The sequence below is a fragment of the Oncorhynchus clarkii genome, chromosome 11 (assembly GCF_045791955.1).
Source record: "Oncorhynchus clarkii lewisi isolate Uvic-CL-2024 chromosome 11, UVic_Ocla_1.0, whole genome shotgun sequence".
NCBI classification, from domain to species: Eukaryota; Metazoa; Chordata; class Actinopteri; order Salmoniformes; family Salmonidae; genus Oncorhynchus; species Oncorhynchus clarkii.
Genome location: NC_092157.1, coordinates 33578957 through 33605124, shown reverse-complemented (window position 1 = coordinate 33605124; position 26168 = coordinate 33578957). Strand labels below are relative to the sequence as shown.

At 42.3% G+C, this 26168-nt stretch overlaps 1 protein-coding gene across 1 annotated transcript in view; it reads right to left on the bottom strand.

Moving 5' to 3' along the window:
- The window catches only part of LOC139420448 (disks large-associated protein 1-like), a 223866-nt gene that overhangs the window by 84183 nt on the left and 113515 nt on the right, over positions 1 to 26168 (bottom strand). The window contains exons 3-4 of the mRNA XM_071170591.1: positions 24474 to 25558; positions 18291 to 18508 (exon numbers count right to left, since the gene is read on the bottom strand). Coding sequence (XP_071026692.1) covers positions 18291 to 18508; positions 24474 to 25505 — 1250 coding nt within the window. The 5' untranslated portion in view covers positions 25506 to 25558. The remainder of the gene's footprint in view (positions 1 to 18290; positions 18509 to 24473; positions 25559 to 26168) is intronic.

Sequence of the window (26168 nt, the reverse complement as noted above, 5' to 3'; positions counted from 1 at the left end):
CCCCCCCCCCCCTTCCCCCCCGCAGCTAATCGCCCAAGCCTCCCCAGCTTCTCCTTTACCCAAATCCAGATAGCAGATGTTCTGAAAGAGCTGCAAAACCTGGACCCGTACAAATCAGCTGGTCTTGACAATCTGGACCCTCTATTTCTGAAGATATCCGCCGCCATTGTCGCAACCCCTATTACCAGCCTGTTCAACCTCTCTTTCATATCGTCTGAGATCCCCAAGGATTGGAAAGCTGCCACAGTCATCCCCCACTTCAAAGGGGGAGACAACCTGGACCCAAACTGTTACAGACCTATATCCATCCTGCCCTGCCTATCTAAGGTCTTCGAAAGCCTAGTCAACAAACAGATCACTGACCATCTCGAATCCCACTGTACCTTCTCCACTGTGCAATCTGGTTTCCGAGCCGTTCACGGGTGCACCTCAGCCACGCTCAAGGTACTAAACGATATCATAACCGCCATGTCAATCACCATATTCTTATCGGCAGACTCAGTAGCCTCGGTTTTTCTAATGACTGCCTTGCCTGTTTCATCAACTACTTTGCAGACATAGTTCAGTGTGTCAAATCGGAGGGCATGTTGTCCGGTCCTCTGGCAGTCTCTATGGGGGTACCACAGGGTTCAATTCTCGGGCCGACTCTTTTCTCTGTATATATCAAAGATTTTGCTCTTGCTGCGGGCGATTCCCTGATCCACCTCTACTCAGACAACACCATTCTGTATACTTCTGACCCTTCCTTGGACACCGTGCTATCTAACCTCCAAACGAGCTTCAATGCCATACAACGGTGGGAAAGAAGGAAATAGAGAGGGGACAAAAAAACTTGATCTAAATGGACGTATGGAGGACCTCTATCCCTCTACAGTCTCCGTCCCTTCCTTGGACACCGTGCTATCTAACCTCCAAACGAGCTTCAATGCCATACAACACTACTTCCGTGGCCTCCAACTGCTCTTAAACGCTAGTAAAACCAAATGCATGCTTTTCAACCGTTCGCTCCCTGCACCCGCACGCCCGACTAGCATCACCACCCTGGATGGTTCCGACCTAGAATATGTGGACATCTATAAGTACCTAGGTGTCTGGCTAGACTGTAACCTCTCCTTCCAGACTCATATCAAACATCTCCAATCTAAAATCAAATCTAGAGTCGGCTTTCTATTCTGCAACAAATCCTCCTTCACTCACGCCGCCAAACTTACCCTAGTAAAACTGACTATCCTACCGATCCTCGACTTTGGCGATGTCATTTACAAAATAGCTTCCAATACTCAAACTGCATCCAGTTTGCTGAGTAATCACAGTGCCATCCGTTTTGTTACTAAAGCACCTTATACCACCCACCACTGCGACCTGTATGCTCTAGTTGGCTGGTCCTCGCTACATATTCATCGCCAGACCCACTTGCTCCAGGTCATCTACAAGTCCATGCTAGGTAAAGCTCCGCCTTATCTCAGTTCACTGGTCACGATGGCAACACCCACCCGTAGCATGCGCTCCAGCAGGTGTATCTCACTTGTCATCCCTAAAGCCAACACCTCATTTGGCCGCCTTTCCTTCCAGTTCTCTGCTGCCTGTGACTGGAATGAATTGCAAAAATCGCTGAAGTTGGAGACTTATCTCCCTCACCAACTTTAAACATCTATTATCTGAGCAGCTAACCGATCGCTGCAGCTGTACATAGTCCATCGGTAAATAGCCCACCCAATTTACCTACCTCATCCCCATACTGTTTTTATTTATTTACTTTTCTGCTCTTTTGCACACCAGAATCTCTACCTGCACATGACCATCTGTTCATTTATCACTCCAGTGTTAATCTGCTAAATTGTAATTATTCGCCTACCTCCTCATGCCTTTTCCACACAATGTATATAGACTCTTTTTTTTCTTTTTTTCTACTGTGTTATTGACTTGTTTATTGTTTACTCCATGTGTAACTCTGTGTTGTTGTCTGTTCACACTGCTATGCTTTATCTTGGCCAGGTCGCAGTTGTGAATGAGAACTTGTTCTCAACTAGCCTACCTGGTTTAAATAAAGGTGAAATAAAAAATAAATCATACTTAAATGGAAGAAGTTTCGAATTACCAAGACTCTTCCTAGAGCTGGCCGCCCGGCCAAACTGAGCAAACATGGGAGAACAGCCTTGGTCAGGAAGGTGACCAAGAACCCGATGGTCACTCTGACAGAGCTCCAGAGTTTCTCTATGGAGATGGGAGAACCTTGCAGAAGGACAACCATCTCTGCACCAATCTGGCCTTCATGGTAGAGTGGCCAGATGGAAGCTACGCCTCTGTAGAAGGCACATGACAGCCCGCTTGGAGTTTGCCAAAAGGCACCCAAAGACTCTCAGACCATGAGAAACAAGATTATCTGGTCTGATGAAACCAAGATTGAACTCTTTGGCCTGAATGCCAAGCTTCACATCTGGAGGAAACCTGGCACCATCCCTATGGTGAAGCATGGCAGTGGCAGCATCATGCTGTGGGGATGTTTTTCAGCCGCGGGGACTGGGTGACTAGTCAGGATCAAAGGAAAGATAAATGAAGCAAAGTACAGAGCGATCCTTGATGAAACGCAGGAGTGGCTTTGGGACAAGTCTCTGAATGTCCCTGAGTGGCCCAGCGAGAGCCAGGAATTGAACCCTATCGAACATCTCTGGAGAGACCTGAAAATAGCTGTGCAGCGACACTTCCCATCCAACCTGACAGAGCTTGAGAGGATCTGCAGAGAAGAATGGGAGAAACTCCCCAAATACAGGTGTGCCAACCTTGTAGCGTCATACCCAAGAAGAATTGAGGCTGTAATTGCTGCCAAAGGTGCTTAAACAAAGTACAGAGTAAAGGGTCTGAATAATTACGTAAATGTGATATTTCATTTAAAAATATATATTTTTTATAAATTAGCGTAAGTTTCTAAAACCAAATTTAAAAAAATCTATTTTAGAGTAAGGCACAACGTTAGCTAGTGAGCCAGCCAGCTAATGTTAGCTAGCTAGCTAATAGTATGCTTTACCTTGCAATGAAATCAACTTTGACCCATATACATGGATGAACGCTTCTCCCTCTCTGTCATGGACGCCATGGCTGCCCTTAGTTTGAAGAAGTAATCCGGAGGCCGTTGTTTTATACCACAGCCTTCTGTGTTCTCTTTTAGTCTCTCTCTGCATTTGGCAGTCGTCTCTCTGCTTACACCGGGCATTCCACTGATTTAAAAACTCTGTCAACGTCTTCCGTGATCACACTGTTGATCGGCGTTTCTCCTGTCATCAGAAGACTCTACAATGTTTGATTCAATGAAAATGTTTCTACCAAAATCAGGGATTTCACCATCGTCTGATTTACTTTCAGTCAGAGTGAGTCAGCATGCCACAGTCGTCCTCCAGAAAGTAGTCCATCACATCTTTCCCCCACTGATCTTTGTCGATAGCGCTATTAACTTCAGGGCAGCAATGTTGAGAGCAGTAGCAACACTTTTTACATTCTTCATAATATCTTTCAAAAAAAGATGTGGTGAAAATGATTATCCACACATACTGAGCAGCTTATGTTATAGACAGAACCATGCTAAATGGCAGACCAATCCAAACTCATCTCTCAGCATTTCCAGCCTATCCAATATCTCAGCCAATCCTGGCTAGCAGGAAGGTTTCTGTATTTTTCCGTGGCTAAACCAACTAGGCTCGTAATTGAAAAATTATATTCATATGTACATGTGGTATAGAGCCCCACAGTGGTGGTATCATAGTACTCATAAATAGGAAATGTTAGAAGGACTTCAAATAATGGCTGTGTTTTGTGTAGGCTTTTCCTGGTGTGATGTTTTGGTAACAAATGTAAATCTATCTCGGACAAGACTTTCATCACTATATTCTGATCTATTAACTCTCAGATTCAAAAATGCTAATTACAGTCAAAGTATACATAGTGCAAAACTACAAATCCCTGCAAGCTCCTGCACATCATCTCTAGCTGACACCTATGCTAACAGGTATTGTGTCAATTTAAAACTTCCACAAGACAGTTCACAGCCAATTTATTCATCACTACTAAAGTTACTGGAATTAACTTGCAGGCCTGACGTGGCCTGTACCAAGACTGGCAGGGTACTGTATTAGGGTTACACTTAGCCTCAGAATAAGAGCTTGTGAGGTAATGTCATTTATTTTCATAAATATAATTTGAATGATAACATTCATCTAGGAACTAACTTGGTGAAGGCAACAGGACAGAAATTAATGAATTCAAGACCTATGTTTCTGTCACTAACAAATACATTCATGGGTGGTAACTCTACATTTCACTTTAAAAGGCAAGGCACACTGGATAATTATACCAGAGACATGGCTTAGTGGAGCGTGGCTTTCAGTTAGTTATTTTTGGCCACCTGTGAGTGGAAGTGTTGAACCAGTTTATTAAGTGGTCTATGGTAGAGGTATGATATTGCCACATAACTGGGTGTTTCACTGTGATGGTACCTTATGCATTATGGAACAATAACTAAAGGCACAAAGCAACTGTTTGAATCCATTTATGAACAAGTATAAGCCTTTTTTTTGTAATTGCCTGATAATCTTATAATAATGGCATGAAACCTAGTTTTACACTAATATGGTAACCTGAATCTCATAATTAACAGTCCACAAGTCACATTGTGCTGGCTTGTAAAGTGATGATAAACTCTTATTGGAATCCAGCCACAGTTGGGATATCTGAGATATAGAATTTAAAGATCACCTACAATCTGCATTCAGAATGACAGCCAGGATCAGAAAAACAATTATGAGACTACCTAAAGTATGTAAACTAGAACCATTTCAGTAATGGTTGCATTAAATCCAAGTAACATATTGGATTAGTTTAGAAAATGTATGTCATTTATATTTGTGTAGCGTTGATATTGAAACAATTAAAATAAATCTACCTGCAATAGAGCATGCTGGGAAATATGATAATGCTGGGTGTGTTTTTGGTTCACAGTGATAGGTATGAGTTTCAGGCCCCTGTAGGGTTAAATATGTTGTGTTAAATATATACTGAACAAATATCAATGCAACATGCAACATGCAACAATTCCATTGATTTTTACTGATTTACAGTTCATCAATTTCACATGACTGGGAATGCAGATATGTATGTGTTGGCCACAGATACTGAAACTTAAAAACAATGGGCCTCAGGATCTCATCATGGTATGTTTGTGCTTTCAAATTGCAATCGATAAAATGCAATTGTGTTCATTGTCATAGCTTATGCCTGGCCATATACCATAACCTTACTGCCACCATGGGACACTCTGTTCACAACGTTGACATCAGCTAACTGCTCGCCCACACAACGGCATACATGTGGTCTGCAGTTATGAGGCCGGTTGGACGTACTGCCAAATTCTCTAAAATGACAATGGCTTATGGTAGAGAAATTAACATTAAATTCTCTGGCAACAGTCCTGGTGGACATTCCTGTAGTCAGCATGCCAATTGAATGCTCCCTCAAAAGTTGAGATATCTGTGGCATTGTGTTGTGTGACAAAACTGCACATTTTAGAGTGGCCTTTTATTGTCCCCAGTACAAGGTGCACCTGTGTAATGATCATGCTGTTTAACCAGCTTCATGATATGCCACACCTGTCGCGTGGATGGATTATCTTGGCAAAGGAAAAATGCTCACTAACAGGGATGTAAAGAAATTTGTACACAACATTTGAGAGACGTATGTTTTTTTTTGCGCATTGGAAAATGTCAGCTTTTATTTCAGCTCATGGAACATGGGACCAACGCTTTACACTGGTTCTAGTGTGTATATGGTCCCCACTCTTTCAGTGGAGATTTAACACCCGTAGAATTTGCTGTGGTGTGTAGGTCCAGAAATACAACTCCACCTTTCATACGTATTGGTGTTATACAACATATGAAAAGTAAATAGCTTACCGTCTTTCTATGATACATTATACGAGTTCAACAGCATACAATCATTGCACAAGCAACACACGCACACGCACACACACGCACATGTACACACACATCCTCCTTCTCTCCTGTGACTCTATCCCTCCAGGTCCAGCCTTCCTTAATTATGTATGCCCTCCTTAATAAAACAGAGTGTGGTTACCACAGTGAATCCAACGTGGTTACTGATTCTTGGATGGATGGAACGTGGGGCAAAAGAGTGGCACACAGGGACTGGTGCACTGAGGGCTGGAGACAGAGGAAGGGAGGAACAGGAGAGGAGAGGATAAAGGGGGTGAGACAAGGGATGAGAGAGTGGGGCAAGAGGAATAAGCGTTGACATAAAGGCAGTGGGAAAGAAGGAAATAGAGAGGGGACAAAAAAACTTGATCTAAATGGACGTATGGAGGACCTCTATCCCTCTACAGTCTCCGTCCATTCACCGACTGATCACCCCCTGTGAGACTGATTACGATCAGGAACATATTTATTGTGTCCAATCAAATGCCAGAGCCTGCCTGCCTGCAATCAACATGACTTCAAAGGGGGTTGCGTTATCCTGGAGAGGCCCATTTGAACAGGTATTTTTTAATGAACACATGCTCAGTAGGCCTGTGTGTGTGTGTGTGTGTGTGTGTGTGTGTGTCCGTCTCATCCTCCATAACAGAGTTACAAGCTGTGTTATGTACGTCACTCTCTCCTCTGTCTGCCTCACTTACTCGCTCACTCTCTTTTTCTCTTTCTGTCCTTTTTTGAATTGAATTCATTTTGGGTAACATACATATGCTACAACAAAATGTACAATGTGGAGCAGAGGATATTACTTAAAAGTATTAATTGAAACGCTTGTTTGCTAAGTGGTCCTCGATGGTAAAAACAATAACACATATAATGATTAAAAGGCAAGACAAACTTACAAACAAACGTAAATACATTCATGTATATTGACATCCTAAAAAGTGGCAATATTCGCTGCACTGTTCCCTAACCTTAAAAATCAACCATATTCATTTCACATTTCAATGTTAAAAAACAATCCCTTCATCTCAATATCCGCATAAAATGACATACCCAAATCTCACGGCCTGTGGCTCAGGCCCTGAAGCAAGGATATGGATATTCTTGATGTTATTTGAAATGGAACACATTGAAATTTGTGGAGATGTGAAATGAATGACGGAGAATATAACACAATAGATCTGGTAAAAGGTCAAACAAACGACAACAAAAACATACTTTTTCTATTTTTATTTTGCATCATCTTTCAACTGTATATGTGGTCCAGAACAGGGAAACAGTGTGTATGCAAAGTTTCAGACTGATACGTTCAAGAATGAGAGAGCTACATAATATTTAATATGAAGTCTCCCAGGTGTCCGTCACGAGTTCGCCCAAATGTACCCAAGTAGCCTCCAACGATCCGAATTGGTCAATTGATACATACTCAAGAACATAACTATAGAGAGAACATGCTATGGTAATAAAACATTTTTTTTACAAACTCCCAGGAATGTCATACATGATGGATCATAAGCTTCCCTACATCAAAGGTACTAACAGGAAATGTGGCGAGAACACTGATCCAATGCCTCCCAACACAGAAATGAACTATTAAAGATAAGGGCCAAATTAGAGGACTTGGAGGACTTGAATGTGGTCTCTTTGGAGTTGGCTCCCAGAGGTCATCTGAGTCAGTCTCTAACACTATTGAGAATTTTTCAAATTAAATTAGAACTCAAGTGTACTGTTACTTATTTTCTTTAACCTTTATTTTAACAGGGGGTGAGACCTGAATCAATACTTTTACAGGTGAGCCCTGCTTCAATAAATCAAATACACAAAACATATCTAGAAACATATAGATTATATAGAGTATGGGGAACACAATCACTATAATGAAATATGTAGACCAACAGGCAATAAGACAATCAAAAACATTGTAGAATAATGGTGAAGACATCAAAACTATTAAATAATATGTATGGAATCATGTAGTAACCAAAGAAGTGTTAAACAAATCTAAATATATTTTATATTTGAGATTCTTCAAAGTAGCCACCCTTTGCCTTGATGACAGCTTTGCACACTCTTGGCATTCTCTCAACCAGCTTCATGAAGTAGTCACCTGGAATGCATTTCAATTAACAGGTGTGAATTGTTAAAAGGTAATTTGTTCAATGTCTTTCCTTCTTTATGCATTTGAGCCAATCAGTTGTGTGGTGATGAGGTAGGGGTCGTATACAGTGACTTGCCTCGTTAAATAAAGTTTCAATTAAAATAATAGCCCTATTTGGTAAAAGACCAAGTCCATATTATGGCAAGAACAGCTCAAATAAGCAAACGACAGTCCATCACTACTTTAAGACATGAAGGTCAGTCAGTCGCAAAAACCATCAAGCGCTATGATGAAACTAGCTCTCATGAGGACCACCACAGGAAAGGAAGACCCATAGTTACCTATGCTGCAGAGGATAAGTTCATTAGAGTTAACTGCAGCCCCAAAAAATGCTTCACAGAGTTTAAGTAACAGACACATCTCAACATCAACTGTTCAGAGGAGACTGCATGAATCCGGCCTTCATGGTCGAATTGCTGCAAAGAGAACACTACTAAAGGACACCAATAATAAGAAGAGACTTGCTTGGGCTAAGAAACACGAGCAATGAACACAAGCAATGGACATTAATGTTAGCTGGCTGGCTCTCTAGCCAACGTTACGTGTATGATCTTAGAATTTGTCTCTCTGAGCCATTTGCTTGGCTAGCTATTGCCTAATGTTAGCTAGCCAACATTGAACCTGGTTCGTCATGAATTGGGATTACTGTAATGTCCTGAGTTTGGATTATGGTTCATTGTTTACCTAGCTAGCTAGCTACCTACAAGTCTTAACAAAAGACTCCACTATGCAAGTAACCCATTTCGGGTGTGTTCGTAAATTCAGCCTGGCCATCTTCTCCGATTTCAGAGCATTCTCGTCTGAGAGTGCCAGAGCACAGAATAACTGAGGAATTTACGAACGCTCAACACCCGTTGAATATGGCCGGTAAACGTTGGCAAAAAAGCATAATTAAATTGTTGCCAGAAGCACAGTTACAGTCACCAATGCTCTGGATAACATAAAAATAGCCTAACCAGCTCTGGTAGGGCGAGTAAATGGTCAGTGGGTTGTTCTCTCATTATGTGTCTGGAAGTAGCTAGCAAGCTAGCCAATGTTAGCCAGTTAGATTGGGTGCTTGACTGTCGTTGTGAGGTCAGAACGTTCGGATCAACCCTACTCCTCGACCAGAGTGTCCAGTGTGCGCTCTGAACGCTCTGAATTTACAAACGGACAATCTGACAGCACATTTGCAGTCAACAACGCTCTGGATAACATAACAGCCTAACCAGCTCTGCTAGGGCCAGTAATGTTCAGTGAGCTGTTCTCTCATTTGTGTCTGGAAGTAGCTAGCAAGTTAGCTTGGTTGCTTGACTGCTGTTAGTACAGAACGCTCTGCTCAACCCTTAAAGAGTTGTGTGGGGCCAAAGCTTAAGAGGGTGTGAACGATGCTGAATGGGTGTAGACAAAGTAGGGCTCTCCAGTAGTAGTACCAAAACAGGCCATTTTCTCAAAAGTGAGTTTACAAGTTTATTAACTTTCAAAGCAGAATTACTTTCAAAGTACTTCTACAAAACGTTCCTTTGAGTATTTTTTCATAGACCATACCTTCATGTAGTTTTTACCTGCCTCTAGTAGTATTTTGGATTTCTTACAGGTACAATAGGTTACCATATGATCCCTAAAACCAATATTTAAGACTCCTGACTGAAAGACGTTCTCTTGGTCTGATACAATAATCAAATCCAAAGTTGATTTACTGTCAATACACACCTGGGTTGGGTGAACAATCAGTTGCTTCAGTCCAAATAACATATTCAAGTTATACAGGACATTTACTAGTGTACTTTTCTTGGGTGATAACTGCACATTTGTATTAAAATCGCCAAGCAGAATATATTCCTTATCAGCAAATACATTGTGATCTCAGCAATCGATTCAAGTAAATCATATAAATTATTCTGCTTAGGAGACCAAAAGCAGACATCCCATACAAGTATAGGACGCCATTTAGGAATCAGTATTTCTACCCATGCAACTTCAAGACCATCCATTTTCAGATTTGAACGAGGGTTAAAATGCACATCATTCCTAGTAAAAACACACACACTGCCAGTGTTTCGGTTTTGGTCAACTCTGAATGCCATAATCCGGTAGCTCAACCTCATTGTCCTCAATTGACCCATAGAGCCAAGTCTCACTCCCAGCAACAACTGCAGCCCGGGTGTTAGAAGCGTGGACTTTTAATTCCTCTAATTTCGGCAGCAGTGCGTTCATATGGATAAAGTCCTCTCCGATTGAATCAGTCAAACACGTCATTTTCTGTGCCCACTGCTGATACATCGACTATCTCATTCTGATTGCACTCATCATGGCTGCTTGTGTCCAGCATCCCAATGTTTTTAAACAGCATACAAACAGCATCCTTTTAAACAGCATACGTTGCAAACAAGCAAAATGATACTTTGAGACTTTACAGCATCATATGTTTGGATGTCTCCACACTTTATGTGAAAAAATAAATCCTTCTCTCTGTGATTAGTTTATGTTGTTATTATAACGCATTCATTTAGTCTGTTTCTGTCAAAATAGAATTGATGAAGACATTTGAAATCTAGGCCAGGAACAAATTAGTTTGACTCAAACAATACAGACAGTGGGAGTTTTTTTGTTGTTGTCAAAATGGATGTCATTATTTTTCACTAAACATCTGTTTTCTCTCTTTGGCTATAAAATAATAATCCTCACAATTTAGACTGGTTTTATTTATGGGTTTGAATAAACGGAGACACTGACATTGTGTTCTGGTTGGAAGTAAACATATCAACTGAATAAAGAGTCTGTGTCGCAAATGGCACCATATTCCCTATTTAGTCCACTCCTTTTGACCAGGATCCGTAGGGCTCTGATCAAAAGTAGTGCACAAGATTATGGTTGCATTCCAGGCTGACTACATTGCAGACCTATACCAGATATCAGAGCGCCTGGACAGATGTTTCAAATATCAGCCAACTACATTCTGTGATATATCAATCTGATGACGTGGCACACAACCGTTGAGTGATGCAATGCAATGTCTGCAATGTTGTCGGCTTGCAACGCAAACATTATATTAGATATTCTGAAAGGAGCTTTTACCATCACCCAATAGGCTGGAGTGTTACTGAGACAACAGCCAATCCCGGTGTCCCTCTTTACAGCTAATCCCTGTGTCCCTCTTTTCTCCACCCAACAGCAATAGCTAGCTACCTTTCTGTTTGTATTGTGATGTCCTATCAGGAGTTGATGGAAGTCCCCAAGACTACTAATGCTAAAATCCATAGTTGCCACATCCATTTTTTGGACTTATATATAATAAATACCTTGTGAGCTTAGTTTAACTTTCATACCTCATCAGAACCCAAAATATAAGATTGTTTTACTCCAATGTTTGTAAACAAAGTAAATGTAAACATATACTGTATATCCTCAAAACATGATTAAAACTCTATTTTGTATATAATGGATGGTCAGTCTTTGCCATCCATAGCTCTGTCTATGAATTTAAGTGGTTACATTTCTCCAGCATTTCTACAGGCCCATCCCACAGCTTTTTACCGAAACAGAGGTGGGTTTTGTTTTGTTATTGTTTCAATTAAGGATTCTAGCTTTAATGTAATTTGGTGTGTGTGCACGTGTATGGGCCTAGTCATTAACCTGCCCCTGTGTTGCACCACCGTTACATAATTGGCATGGCACAGTGCTCAGCTCTCTCCGTAATGATGACTGAGCATCCAGAGAGAGATTCATTGATATTCACCTCATAGAAACTTGTTTATTACAGACTTCATTATTCACTGACTTCAGTGGGAGAGATAACAAACACTGTTTTTCTTCTATAGGCTATACGTGTGTATCACTGTGGTGTTTTATAGCGAGTGAACACACACGCAAGCACGTATACGTCTGTAGTAGTACTAATGAGCTCACCAGACTGTTAAATGGGAGATAATGGACAGACACCATTACCTCCCATAGTAATGATTGAAATGGACTGGTACCAAACAAATGGACTGGTACCAAGCATGATACTGTTCCATTCAATATGAGCCCGTCCTCCGATTTAGTGCCACCAGCCTCCACTGACAGACGTGTTGCTTCTGTGCCGAGACTACAAACTAGGGGATTTTGTGATGTCAGAATATGTGCCCTCAACAGATGTAGGCAGTGTTGGGAAAGATACGAGACATGAAATGCATGAAAATGAAGTACATAATCAAGATGACATCATTGTGATATGCAGTAAAATGCTTTCATTGACAATCTCTTGTCTACTTAATAGGATGGGTGGTCCTGTGTCTGTGTGAGCAACTTTTCTGTGTTTATCTTGTAAATGCAGCAGCTACATGATTCCTTTCAGATGTTTCTCTATACTGTTGAATTTTTCATGAACACGTACAGTGAAACAGTGGTGTAAAGTACTTAAGTAAAAATACTTGAAAGTACTACTTAAGTAGTTTTTGGGGTAGTTTCTGTCATTTACTTTACTATGTATATTTTTGACTTATTGTACTTCACTACATTCGTGAAGAAAATAATGTACTTTTTACTCCATACATTTTTCTATGAAACCTAAAAGTACTTGTTACATTTTCAATGCTTAACAGGACAGGAAAATATTCAAATTCATGCACTTAACAACCGAACATCCCTGGTCATCCGTACTGCCTCTAATCTGCCTGAATCACTAAACTCACATGCTTCATTTGTAAATTATATCTGAGTGTTGTAGTGTGCCCCTGGCTTTCCGTAAATTTAAAAAACAAGAAAATGGTGCCATCTGGTTTGCCATCTGCCATCAATTTTCGCCTAAAATGACATACCCAAATCTAACTGTGTCACGCCCTGACCTTAGAGATCCCTATTATTCTCTATGTTTGGTTAAATCAGGGTGTGACTCGGGTGGGAAAGTCTATGTTTTCTATTTCTTTGTTTTTGGCCAAGTGTGGTTCCCAATCAGAGGCAGCTGTCTATCGTTGTCTCTGATTGGGGATCATATATAAGTTGTCATTTTCTTTTTGGGTTTTGTGGGATCTTGTTTTCTATTTAGTGTTTTTTGCCTGGCAGAACTGTTCGCTTTCATTTTCAAGTTTGTTATTTTGTTTGAGTGTTTTTGAATATTAAAATCATTAACACTTTCCACGCTGCGTCTTAGTCCACTCTACATTCAACAAACGAGAGTCGTTACAAACTGCCTGTAGCTCAGTACCTGAAGGAAGGATGTGTGTATTCTTAATACCATGGATACTAACAAACATATTCCATATACTGGTTGTGTCCCAAATGACACCCTATTCCATATTTAGTGCCCTTAGGGCTCTCACCAAAAGTACTGCACTAGGGAATGTGCCACTTAGGACGTAGGCACTATGCTGTATGAGGCAACCGCTTTGAATCACCTGCTCCAACCACAAAGTATCCACCCATCATCTCCCCTACCACACACACACACACACACAAAATAATGTAAACTTAATGTATAATGTAAACAGATAGACAGCCATGAATGCATTTGCATGGACTGTAAACACGCAAACAAATGTACACGTGTACACACGCGTACACACACACAACGTTATTTCCCTGGTACACTATAAAACATTTGCTGTCAAATTTACAGTAACTTACTGGCAGCATTTGGCCAGTAAGTTACTGTAATTCATTCCACAGTAGCAAATATTTTACTGTGATCGAATTTACAGTACAAATTACAATTACAGCATATTATTGTAATTACCCAGTAACATATTACCCAGTGTTCTTTGCAAGTTTTCATTTTCACATTTACATTTGTCATCTAGTGGGCCCTCTTGTAGTTGGCAACTTACAGTTTATAAACCAAGGTTTAAAAAAAAAAAATCACTGTCATAGCAAGTAAAAAAGATTCGCTAACCATTACTAAAAATGTTGTTCTAGTTAAAGACAAACTGGTGTTCAAAAATTATTGTAATTACAGCAAGATATCTTATGATATGTCTGACCATCTCTGGATAGTGCCAATGCATTACTGAGAAATTCATAGTAACTTGATGAAAGTGTCCTGTAAATTGCTATAATGTCAAAGCAATAAAACACAGTACGATATTGTAAAAGTAACTAACATACTGTAAGAAAGTTATTTTAACAATATTTTACTGTAATTACAAGGGATTGGAGCAAGCTGTTTGGCTGCTAGGCAATTGTACTGTATATTACAGCATATTAATGAATACTTGGTGTTTTATATGACTTGCACTTGTGGAAGCCTAAATAAAAGCTTCCAAACTGGCCATAATCACACAACAAAACAGATCAAATGGACATAGATGTCTGAAGTTTTGTTTCGTCGAACAACCACCTGATTGATTTAATATTGGTTTTGATAGAACACAAAAAGGCTACTCTGTACACGCGCTATAGCGTGTGGGACGTCGTCTATAATAATGTGTTTGTTCTACATTCCTTTGACCAGCAGGTGCCACTAGTGTGCAATGTGTTGATCAAAGCCTTGAGTAATTAACCCATTTATTTGATACAATTGTCTGGAAAGCCTCAATGCTTCAGGAAGCTTAGTTTCCCCATCACTACAATACACCATCATTTACAGTATGCTGCATTAAGCATTTAAATACACCGAAACAGCAATGCAATTGTTAAATTGTATTGAAATATTAATCAATTGCTAATAATGAATATGTAATTATGTATTACAGCATACCAACTGAAATGTGGTGTTTTATATCAGTTGCAATTTAGGTCTTAACAAAGGCTTCTAAACTAACTGTGACTACAGATTTTCCTATTCCGCTACGAAGCCTCCTTCACTCATACTGCCAAATATACCCTCAATAAACTGACTATCCTACCAATCCTTGACTTTGGCGATGTCATTTACGAAATAGCCTCCAACACTCTACAAATTGGATGTAGTCTATCACAGTGCGATCCGTTTTGTAACCAAAGCCCCATATACTACCCACCACTTCGACCTGTATGCTCTCGTTGGCTGGTCATCACTACATATTCGTGGCCAAATTCGTGGCTCCAGGTCATCTATAAGTCTTTGCTAGGTAAAGGTATGCCTTATCTCTGCTCACTGGTCACCATAGCAACACCCACTCGTAGCACGCGCTCCAGCAGGTTTAATTCACTGGTCATCCAGTGGCCTGCTTTGGCCTCCTTTCCTTCTAGTTCTCTGCTGCCAATGACTGGAACAAATTGCAAAAATCACTGAAGTTGGAGACATATCTCCCTCACTAACTTTAAGCGTCAGCTTGTCAGAGCACCTCACCGATCGCTGCAGCTGTACACAGCCCATCTGTAAATAGCCCATCCAACCAACTACCTACCTCAAACCCATATTTGTCTTTGTTTTCTGCTGTTTTACACACCAGTATTTCCACATGCACATCCTCATCTGCACATATAGCACTCCAGTGTAAATTTCTAAATTGTAATTACTTTGCCACTGTTGGCCTATTTATTGCCTTACCTCCTTACTTCATTTGCACATACTGTACAGTATACAGATTTTTCTATTGTGCTATTGACTGTACGTTTGTTTATCCCATGTGTTGTTGTTTTTGTCGCACTGCTGTGCTTTATCTTGGCCAGGTCGCAGTTGTAAATGAAAACTCTTTCTCAACTGGCCTACCTGGTTAAATAAAGGTGAAATAAATCAAATAAAAAGGATATGGCTAGCCACTCGACCATTAAAGGTTTGAGACTTGCTGCCACTCTGATCTGTCACCTATGTGAGAGTGCCTTCGGAAAGTATTTAGACCCCTTGACTTTCTCCAAATTTTGTTAGGTTACAGCCTGTTGGGGAATAATCAGAATTAGTTGGTAACATAGGTAAGATGTTTTATATTCATCATATGTTTGTAAGTTACGGAGACATGATTACACACAGGTGGATTGTATTTATCATCATTAGTCATTTAGGTCAACATTGGATCATTCAGAGATCCTCACTGAACTTCTGGAGAGAGTTTGCTGCACTGAAAGTAAAGGGGCTGAATAATTTTGCACGCCCAATTTTTCAGTTTTTGATTTGTTAAAAAAGTTTGAAATATCCAATAAATGTCGTTCCACTTCATGATTGTGTCCCACTTGTTGTTGATTCTTCACAAAAAAATACAGTTTTATATCTTTATGTTTGAAGCCTGAAATGTGGCAAAAGGTCGCAAAGTTCAAGGGGGCCGAATACTTTCGCAAGGCACTGTAAAACTGAAATATCAGAAGTGTTCTGACCCTTTACTCAGTATTTTGTTGAAGCACTTTTGGCAGCGATTACAGCCTCGGTGTTCTTAAGTATGACGCTACTAGCTTGGCACACCTGTATTTAGGAGTTTCTCCCATTCTTCTCTGCAGATCCTCTCAAGCTCTGTCAAGTCTCTCCAGAGATGTTCAATCAATCGGGTTCAAGTCCGGGCTCTGGCTGGGCCACTCAAGGACATTCAAAAACTTGTCCCGAAGCCACTCCTGCATTGTCTTGGCTGTGTGCTTAGGGTCGTTGTCCTGTTGGAAGGTGAACCTTCACCCCAGTCTGAGGTCCTGAGCTCTCTGGAGCAGGTTTTCATCAAGGATCTTTCTGTACTTTGCCCTCTTCATCTTTCCCTCGATCCTGACTAGTCTCCCAGTCCCTGCCACTGAAAAACATCCCCACAGCATGATGCTGCCACCACCATGCTTCACCATAGGGATGGTGCCAGGTTTCCTCTAGAAGTGACGCTTGTCATTCAAGTCAAAGAGTTCAATCTTGGTTTCATCAGACCAGAGAATCTTGTTTCTCATGGTCTGAGAGTACTTTTGGCAAATTGCAAGCGAGCTGTCATGTGCCTTTTACTGAGGAGTGGCTTCCGTCTGGCCACAGAGGAATTCTAGAGCTCTTTCAGACTGACCATTGGGTTCTTGGTCACCTCCCGGACCAAGGCCTTTTTCCCCCGATTGCTCAGTTTGGCCAGACGGCCAGCTCTAGAAAAAGTCTTGGAGGTTCCAAACTTCTTACATTTAAGAATGAAGGAGGCCACTGTGTTCTTGAGGACCTTCAATGCTGCAGACATGTTTTGGTACCCTTCCTCACTGTGCCTTTTTACAATCCTGTCTCAGATCTCTACGGACAATTCCTTCGACCTCACGGCTTGGTTTAAGCTCTGGCATGCACTGTAAACTGTGGGATCTTATGTAGACATGTCCAATCACTTCAATTTACCACATGTGGACTCCAATCAAGTTATAGAAACATTTCAAAGATGATCAATGGAAACAGGATGCACCTGAACTCAATTTCGAGTTTCATAGCAAAGGGTCTGAATACTTGTGTAAATAAGCTATTTCTATTGTAATTATTTTTTTTGCTTTGTCATTATAGGGTATTGTCTGTCGATTTCTGAGGATTTTTTTAGTTGTTAATTTTCGAATAAGGCTGTAAGGTAACAAAATGTGGAAAAAGTCAAGGGGTCTGAATACTCTCCGAAGGCACTGTAAATGTAATTATCCGGTAAACACTACCACATATCAGTGAAATTTGTATAGCATTTTCACTAACAGGTGCAACAAATTTAGCCTCTTATAAGACACACCTTGTCACGACTTCCATCGAAGTCGCCCCCCTCCTTGCGTTCGGTGTCACCGGCTTTCTAGCCATCGCCACTCCATTTTTCTATTATCAATTTGTTTTGTCTTGTTCCATTCACACCTGGTTTGCATTCCCCAATCACACGACATGTATTTATTCCTCTTTTCCCCCTCATGTCTTTGTGTGAAATTATTTGTGTGTTAAGTGTTGTACGCACGCCTGACACACCTAAAAATATGTTAATGATTCCAATGCCCAAATATACACCCAATAATACTTGTTTAGTGTGCCAAAAAATTTATTATGACACTGTATTCTGAATTACAGTAATTTACTGGAATAAAATGTCCAGTAAATTACTATAGATTTTCAGGACAAGGTTTGTAGAATTCACAAAATTGAGTGTAGTGTTTTCTGTGGGGTGCAGCATTCTCACTCAGGGGTGCGACAAACGGAGCCTTTTACAAGGCACACCTTAAAAGATGTTAATGAGCCAGAGGCTCTTTCCACATCCACAACATTTCCCCACAATGCACCATAATTAATTCTGTAAAACACATTTAAGGTATTTTACTGTGCATTCTACTGTGTTTTATTGTTGAATTTACAGAAGCGTCTTTCAGTCTACATATCTACTCACTTGAGGGTGGTCATCTCGGTGAGCGATGGCTGTGTGGCCTTCAGATAGCTTGCCCGGCGCGCCTGCACCTTGGGCGAGGGCTTGGGGCTGCAGTCTGAGTCGCCGCTGTCTTCCTCCGCCATGGCCTTGATGTAGCTGCCACTGCGCATACGCCTGCATGGGATCTCCTCGTCTTTCCCCACGGACAAGAACCCCCTACTCCACTCGTCCTGGGGTACCTGTGGGGCGGAGACCGTGAGAACAGGGCGGTAACTTATGTCAGAGCGATGAAACACCCGACTAGACACTATGACCGCTCTCTGACCCCTGGCTGACCGCTTGCCCAGCCTCAGGTCACCATCCAAACAAGGCTCTATATACACCAAGCTGCTAAAGGCACACCACTAAGTGCTAATGTTCACCTGAATATGGTGCATTAGAACCATACCATCAGGGTGTAGAGACGAGAAGCCCTCCGTTGTGCTGCTCCCTCCAAGTGGCGCATATCAAACTGAGGAGTGAATTGTTTGGTCTGAAACTTCTGAATTCTCCAACCCTGTCTGTCTGTGCAGTGGTTGTGTTGAGCTTTTCACACACTAATGAACGTGTAAAAAAAAGAAGAGGCAAGCAAAGAAGCCATCTCCCTCTCTCCGCTGCCACAAGAAAGAGAGAGAGAAAAACAAAGGAGTTTTTGTTCCCGCCCCAACGCTGGTCTCCAATATGAGTGGCTTTTAGGGGAGGTGAAACACGGAGGTGAAAGGGAGAGAGGAGACATACAGAGAGAGATATGCGTCCCAAACTGCACCATATTCGCTCTATAGTGCACTACTATCGACCAAGGCCCATAATGCGCTCGTCTCAAAGTAGTGCACTATGGAATAGGGTGCCATTTGGGATGGCGACAAAGAGTCTGAATAATCAAAGGTAGGAGAATCGCTCAACAGGCCGGTAGCTAGAGAGACAACTCGTCCTTGACGTCAGGGGCACACAAGCAAAAACTGCGAAGGCAGAGAACATCTAGGGTCTGTTGAGGACTTGAATGACGCCAGTGTTACACCAACGTCTCTCATCATCTGTAACAGAAACTAAAACAGAGCCTAAAAGAACACCCTGTCAAATAAAGCTGAGACACATTAGGAGGTGTTTGGCTGGCTGAGAGTCAGTGTGTGTGTGTGTGTGTGCGCAGCCTGGTCTCATAGACTAGATGTGACATAGTAAACGTCAATCCGGGACACTCTAATTAGTATGATATGTAAACGTTTCCTATGGTTACATATGACAGAAGATTACCGAAGGCAAAAAATGAAAGTAGAGTGGTTGGTAGGGGTGGATGGGCCACCGTATAATGCAAATGTCTAGCAACCCGAAGGTTGCGTATAAAAATCTCTTCACGGATGACTTTAGCTAGTTATCTACTTTAGCTAGTTAGCCTAGCTAATGTTAGCATTAGCCACCTACCTAACGTTAGTCACAGCAAATTGGAATTCTTAACATATCAGACTTGGGCTCCCAAGTGACACAGGGGTCTTTGGCACTGCATCTCAAGGCAGGAGGCATCACTGCAGTCCCTGGTTTGAATACAGGCTGCATCACATCCGGCTATGATTGGAGTCCCATATGGCAGTGCACAATTGGCCCAGCGACGGCCAGGTTTGGCTGTGATTGTAAATTTGTTCTTAACTGACTTGCCTAGTTAAATAAAAAAATGTTTTGCCAATTTGTAACATATCATATGAATTGTAATTCGTAACGTATCATACAAGATGGATGATGGACATCCACAAATTAATACATACCATACGAAACGTAACAAATCCTAATAATTGAGTGCCCCGGATTTACATTTACTATGTTACTATGAGTCCAGGTTGGTGCGTGCATGCGTGTGTGTGTTTGTGTGAACGGGAACAACAGGAAGTGTGAGTGAATGGCGAGGGGCAGAAAACAAGATTTACATCCCAGCACGGGAATAAAACAACACGTCACTCCTCCAAATTGAAAGAAGTTTGGCTTCTTTTTCGCCGGCTAAAAGTATCATGTCCTCCTCTTTTGACAGTGACCCATTTTTTTTGTTCTCTGTAGAAGAAAGAGGAATGCAGCTCTTTTCAGGTTGGGACAGGAGGAATGTTTCTACGTGGCTGCAAAGATCTCTCTCTTAGTCCCTCTTACTTTCTCTCTCCCCCAGTCTCTCTCTTAGTTCCTCTTACTTTCTCTCTCCCTCAGTCTCTCTCTTAGTCCCGCTTACTTTCTCTCTCCCCCAGTCTCTCTCTTAGTCCCTCTTACTTTCTCTCTCCCCCAGTCTCTCTCTTAGTCCCTCTTACTTTCTCTCTCCCCCAGTCTCTCTCTTAGTCCCTCTTACTTTCTCTCTCCCCCAGTCTCTCTCTCACTTTCACTCTCTTTCCCTCTCAGTCCTCATTCTCCTGCTGTCTCTCAGTCCCTCTCTTTCTTTCTTTCTCTCCCCCCGGGCTTCTGTTTGCAGCTCACCAAGTCAGATGAGGGGATGTAACCAAGTTGAATCACTTCCTCTTCCATCTTCACCCAAACAAACAGAGAGAGCACAGTGGAGCCACCAGGTTCGGGGATATGTGGCTTTTCTCCTCTTTTCAATAGTTCTGTTTTTCCCTCTCTCATCTCACGTCAGGAGCCCTTCTAACGCTCCAGCTCTTCCACACTATGCTCGTGTTCCAAATGGCACCTGATTCCCATAGGTATCGAGTCAAGAATAGTGCACTATATAGAGAATAAGGTGACATTTAAGACACACCATTATGTGAATATGGCAGCTACTGTGTAAGAGAGGCTACAGGTACTGTGTATGCATGGGATAATGCTGATTTCCATGTAAATATACTGCATGAGGTAACTGTAAAATATCAGCTTAAATGCTAATATAGTAGGTATACATAAGTAATGATTCCACAAGTAATCATTATACATGGAAATCTACAAGCACAAACACACTAATTCATTTTTTTGATTAACCTTTATTTAACTAGGTAAGTCAGTTATGAACAAATAATTATTTTACAATGACGGCCTAACCCGGACGACGCTGGGCACATTGTGCGCCGCCTTATGGGATTCCCGATCACGACCGGTTGTGATACAGCCCAAGATCGAATCAGGGTCTGTAGTGACTCCTCTAGCACTGCGATGGAGTGCCTGAGACCACTGCGCCACTCGGGAGCCAGAACCAAATCAGCTGTCACAAGACATTACAAACACACAGACATGTAACAATTTAATGGACCTGAGACAAATGGAATGGGGTCCACAACCAGGGACGATATGGAATAGGATGAATTATGTTAACAGGTGAGGAAGATGACGTCTCACGTTTGACACAAATGAGGACGTCTCACGTTTGACACAAATGAGGACGTCTCACGTTTGACAGAACTGAGGACGTCTCAATTCAACACAAATGTAATAAAACGAACAATGTTTATTGTTCTGAAATAGTTTCTGTAGTTAGGAACAGATAGGATTAGCATTCCTGCAACATTATTCTGATGAAATGCAATTTGATCTCTGAAAAATGTATCTCACTGATTTACTCACTTTATATGTGCATACTGTATTCTCGTCACAGATAATGCATATAAAAAAAACTGAAATATCACATTTACATAAGTATTCAGACCCTTTAATCAGTATTTAGTGAAAGCACCTTTGTCAGTGATTACAGACTCGAGTCTTCATGGGTATGACACTATAAGCTTGGCACACCTGTATTTGGGCAGTTTCTCCCATTCTTCACTGCAGATCCTCTCAAACTCTGTCAAGTTGGATGGGGAGTGTCACTGCTCAGCTATTTTCAGGTCTCTCCAGAGATGATTGATAGGGTTCATGTCCGGGCTCTGGCTGGGCCACTCAAGGACATTCAGAGACTTGTCCCAAAGCCACTCCTGCATTGTCTTGGCTGTGTGCTTAGGGTCGTGGTCCTGTTGGAAGGTGAACCTTCACCCCAGTCTGAGGTCCTGAGCACTCTGGAGCAGGTTTTCATCAAGGATCTCTTTGCTCTGTTCATCTTTCCCTCGATCCTGACTAGTCTCCCAGTCCCTACCGCTGAAAAACATCCCCACTGCATGATACTGCCACCACCATGCTTCACCGTAGGGGTGGTGCCAGGTTTCCTCCAGACGTGACGCTTGGCATTCAGGCCAATAGTTCAATCATACCAGAGAATCTTGTTTCTCATGGTCTGAGAATCTTTAGGTGCCTTTTGGCAAACTCCAAGCGTGCTGTCATGTACCTTTTACTGAGCAGTGGCTTCCGTCTGGTCAGTCTACCATAATGGCCTGATTGGTGGAGTGCTGCAAAGATGGTTGTCCTTCGGGAAGGTACACCAAACTCCACAGAGGAACTCTGGAGCTCTGTCAGAGTGACCATTGAGTTCTTGGTCACATTCCTGACCAAGGCCCTTCTCCCACGATTTCTCAGTATTGCCAGGCGGCCAGCCGTGGAAGACTCTTGGTGGTCACAAACTTCTTTGGAATTTACCACAGGTGGAGTTCAATCAAGTTGTAGAAACTTCTCAAGGATGATTAATGGAAACAGGATGCACCTGAGCACAATTTTGAGTCTCATAGCAAAGATTATGAGTACTTACGTAAATAAAGTATTACTGTTTTGATTTTGAATCATTTTTGCTTTGTCATTATGGGGTATTGTGTGTAGATTGACAAGGATTTTTGTCTTTCATCCAATTTAGAATAAGGCTGCAACGTAACAAAATCTGGAAAAAGTAATGGGGTCTGAATACTTTCCGAATGCACTGTATATCCTGGACTCTGACATTGCTCGTTTTGATATGCCTTACAGTTTTTGACAATTGCTTACAATTATGATTTCTGAAACTATGGCTCCTTTTCTCTAGACTCTACACACAAAACGCCAAAACACACACAAAAAACATGCAAAATGTCACACATCTCTTGAAAAACCAAACACTTCATTCAAAACTATTATAACTCTTCTCAAAATGGTGTTTTAGCATCAAAACTCTACACACAATCCATCAAATGATTGGCTCTTATACACCCATGTGTCTTTTGCATGTTCAGTGTGCAGTGGAGTCCACAGCAGTTTGTCATAGCACTCACACGTACATGTATGTGCACAAATATGTATGCATATTCAGTGTACATTTACACTATAAACAAAAATGAAAGGGGGGGAAATAAAATGCGTTTCTTTCTCAATAATGTATTTTCATCCAGATTACGGGATGAACAGTAGCAGACAAAACAAATACAGTAGAAGATAAACCAGTAGGCTTGTCCTTGTCCTCCTCATCGTCTTTGTCCTCTTCCTCCTCCACCTCTTACTCTCATTCCTCTTCCTCTATGTCTCTCTCCAAAATTGGCCTCCATTGTTGTCCAAACCAAGAAAGCCAACCTGAAGCTTATTTATACTGCTCAAGCTCTGATGTCTAAGTGAAGAAAATAAGTTTTCACACGTGAGCACTGGGTATAAGTACTTGGTAAATGAGTGTGGCATTTGGAATTGCAGTGCTTCCAAACGAAACACAAGACCTGTTCATTTTGAAAGATGTGTCTAATGTAGAGAACTCTGTTTAGTGTTTAGCAAAAGTTTTACAATTGCAAACTGAGTCTTAAGCAGATAATGGGCTGGCAGTTTTGCAGACTTGTTCTGAAGATGAGGTACATGAGTTAATGGTTTCACTGAGTGTGCCTCAAGTACCACTTTTAGTGTGTAAAAGATTGTTAAAAACTGTAATCTCTGTTTATATATATTTTTTTCTTGGATTGTTTGTGTATTAGTATTGTACTGTTAGACATTTACTGTACTACTGGAGCTAGGAACAAAAGCATTTTGCAGCACCTGCTTTATTAAGATCTGCAATAAATATTTGTCTCACATTCAACACTTATTAGGACGTCTTACATGTCCCCAAAGAGTGGCCGATAGAGAGAGAAAGTAAGTCTGCTCCTTGTCTCCTCCTCTCTCTCTGCCATAAGGGACAGTGGACATTGAGGGGCCTCCGGATATCAGTCTGCGTGGACATGGATCGAGATAGAGAGTACGTCTGCCCCTCCTCTACCCTTCTCTCTCTGCCTCAAGGGACAGTGGACATGCAGTGGGCCAGGTGTCTCCACACATGCATATGAATCTCTGGTAGGACATGGGATGGAGGTGTGAAGATGGAGGTTTGGAGGTGAAGAAGGGTTGTTATCATACCTGGAGGAATTGACAGATCTGGCGCCCCCCCCGCTGGCAGGTATCAGCCTTGACCGGGGCTTTGTCCAGGTTGACCGATGCTTTCTGGTAGACTTCCCTGGCCCTACTGACCGTCAGCGTTGATGACCACGAGCTCTTCTTCAGCAGTTGGCCAGTCCCGTCCATTCCCGTGCCCAGTCCCGGCAACCCGGCGCATGTAGAACACTTGACGTCGTTGTTGCTTCGTGACGTCTTCAGCGAGTGGGCGCTGATGGTGTTGTACTGCTCCATGAAGTACTGTGACTGGGACTTGCCTGGGTGGCGGCCCATGGTCATCACCCCCGAGGGCATGCCTCCCGGGATGGGGCTGTGGTGGTGGTACAGGCACACCTCGCGGTCCAGGGTGTCGTCCGAGCTCCAGTAGCCTGAGATGGCTGAGCGCATCTTGGGCTCCGACCTGCTGCGGTCTTTGCTCTTGCTGCGCTTGCTGCTGTGCTTCAGGGTGCCCGAGTGGGAGGGCGGGTCATCAGAGCTGGCCTTGCCCCCGTTCATCCTATCCCCAGATGGGCCTTCCAGGGATTGAGACTTGGTGAAGAGCTTTTGGACCGAGTGGACAAGATGCCGGATCCTCCCAGGACTGTCGCTGCGCTGGTGCGCCACCGCTGTGCACTTGTACTGCAGTGTGTGGTAGCCATCATGGCGCGCCGGCGCCTGCCGTTCAAACTGCTCCAGAAGGTTGGGGGGGATGCGGTTGTTTTTAACGCCTCCCCCCTGGCCTCCGGTGTAAGGCACCACAGCACACTCATCCTTCAGTTCATGGTGGGAGCTGTAGTGTCTTCGGGGGAAGGTGCTGCTAGCCGGGTCAGGGTAGGGCCCGCACTCAGACTGGAAGGAGCTTCGCTGGGCATAGTAAGGGTGGTCCGCCGGGTGGGCATTGCTCGGGTTCAGCGGGTAGGGCCGGGCTTGGCGCCCCAGGGTCATGGAGTCATAGGAGGGGTCACAGGTCACCATGTGATGGTGTCTCCGGCTACTCGACAAGCCCTTCATCGTCATCGTCACGGACGAGGAGACAGACACATCTAACTGCTACTGACGCTAAATAAGCTCTGTGGACACACAAACCCAGAACAGACAAACAGAGAGACAAACAGAGAGACGTAGAGAGAGAGGAAGAGAAGAGAGAGGGAGATAATTACTTATGCACATATAGGCATTGTCTAAAGCTGATTAGAATGGCTTTTGGCACCCCTAAGCAGACGAGAACAGACAGTGATGTTGACACAGGTAGGCCTATTCAACTCTTTCTTCTGTCCTTCAAGGTTATCTAAATATAGCAGTCAGTTTATTTGGCATGCATTTCAAGACTTTCCAATCGCTCCACAAGCTTGTCTTCCGACATTTATGTTTGCTCTAGTGAATTTGATTACATGAGTAAAAAAGAGTATGGGGGGGGGGGACCGGGGGTTGAGTTTGAAAGAATTGAATACTGTTTAAGGGTTTATTTCCGCTAAGAAGAAAGAGAGGGAGCAAGCTCCAATAAACAGTCAGGAATAGTCACCTAACCTCACAAAATGTCTCAGAGTAGAAGTGCTGATCTAGGATCAGGTCCTCCCTATCCATATAATCTAATTCATGATCACCTAAAAGGGAAAGCTTGTCTTAGAGCAGAACTCCTATTCTGAAACACTTTATGAATAAGAGCCCTGATCCCAGTAC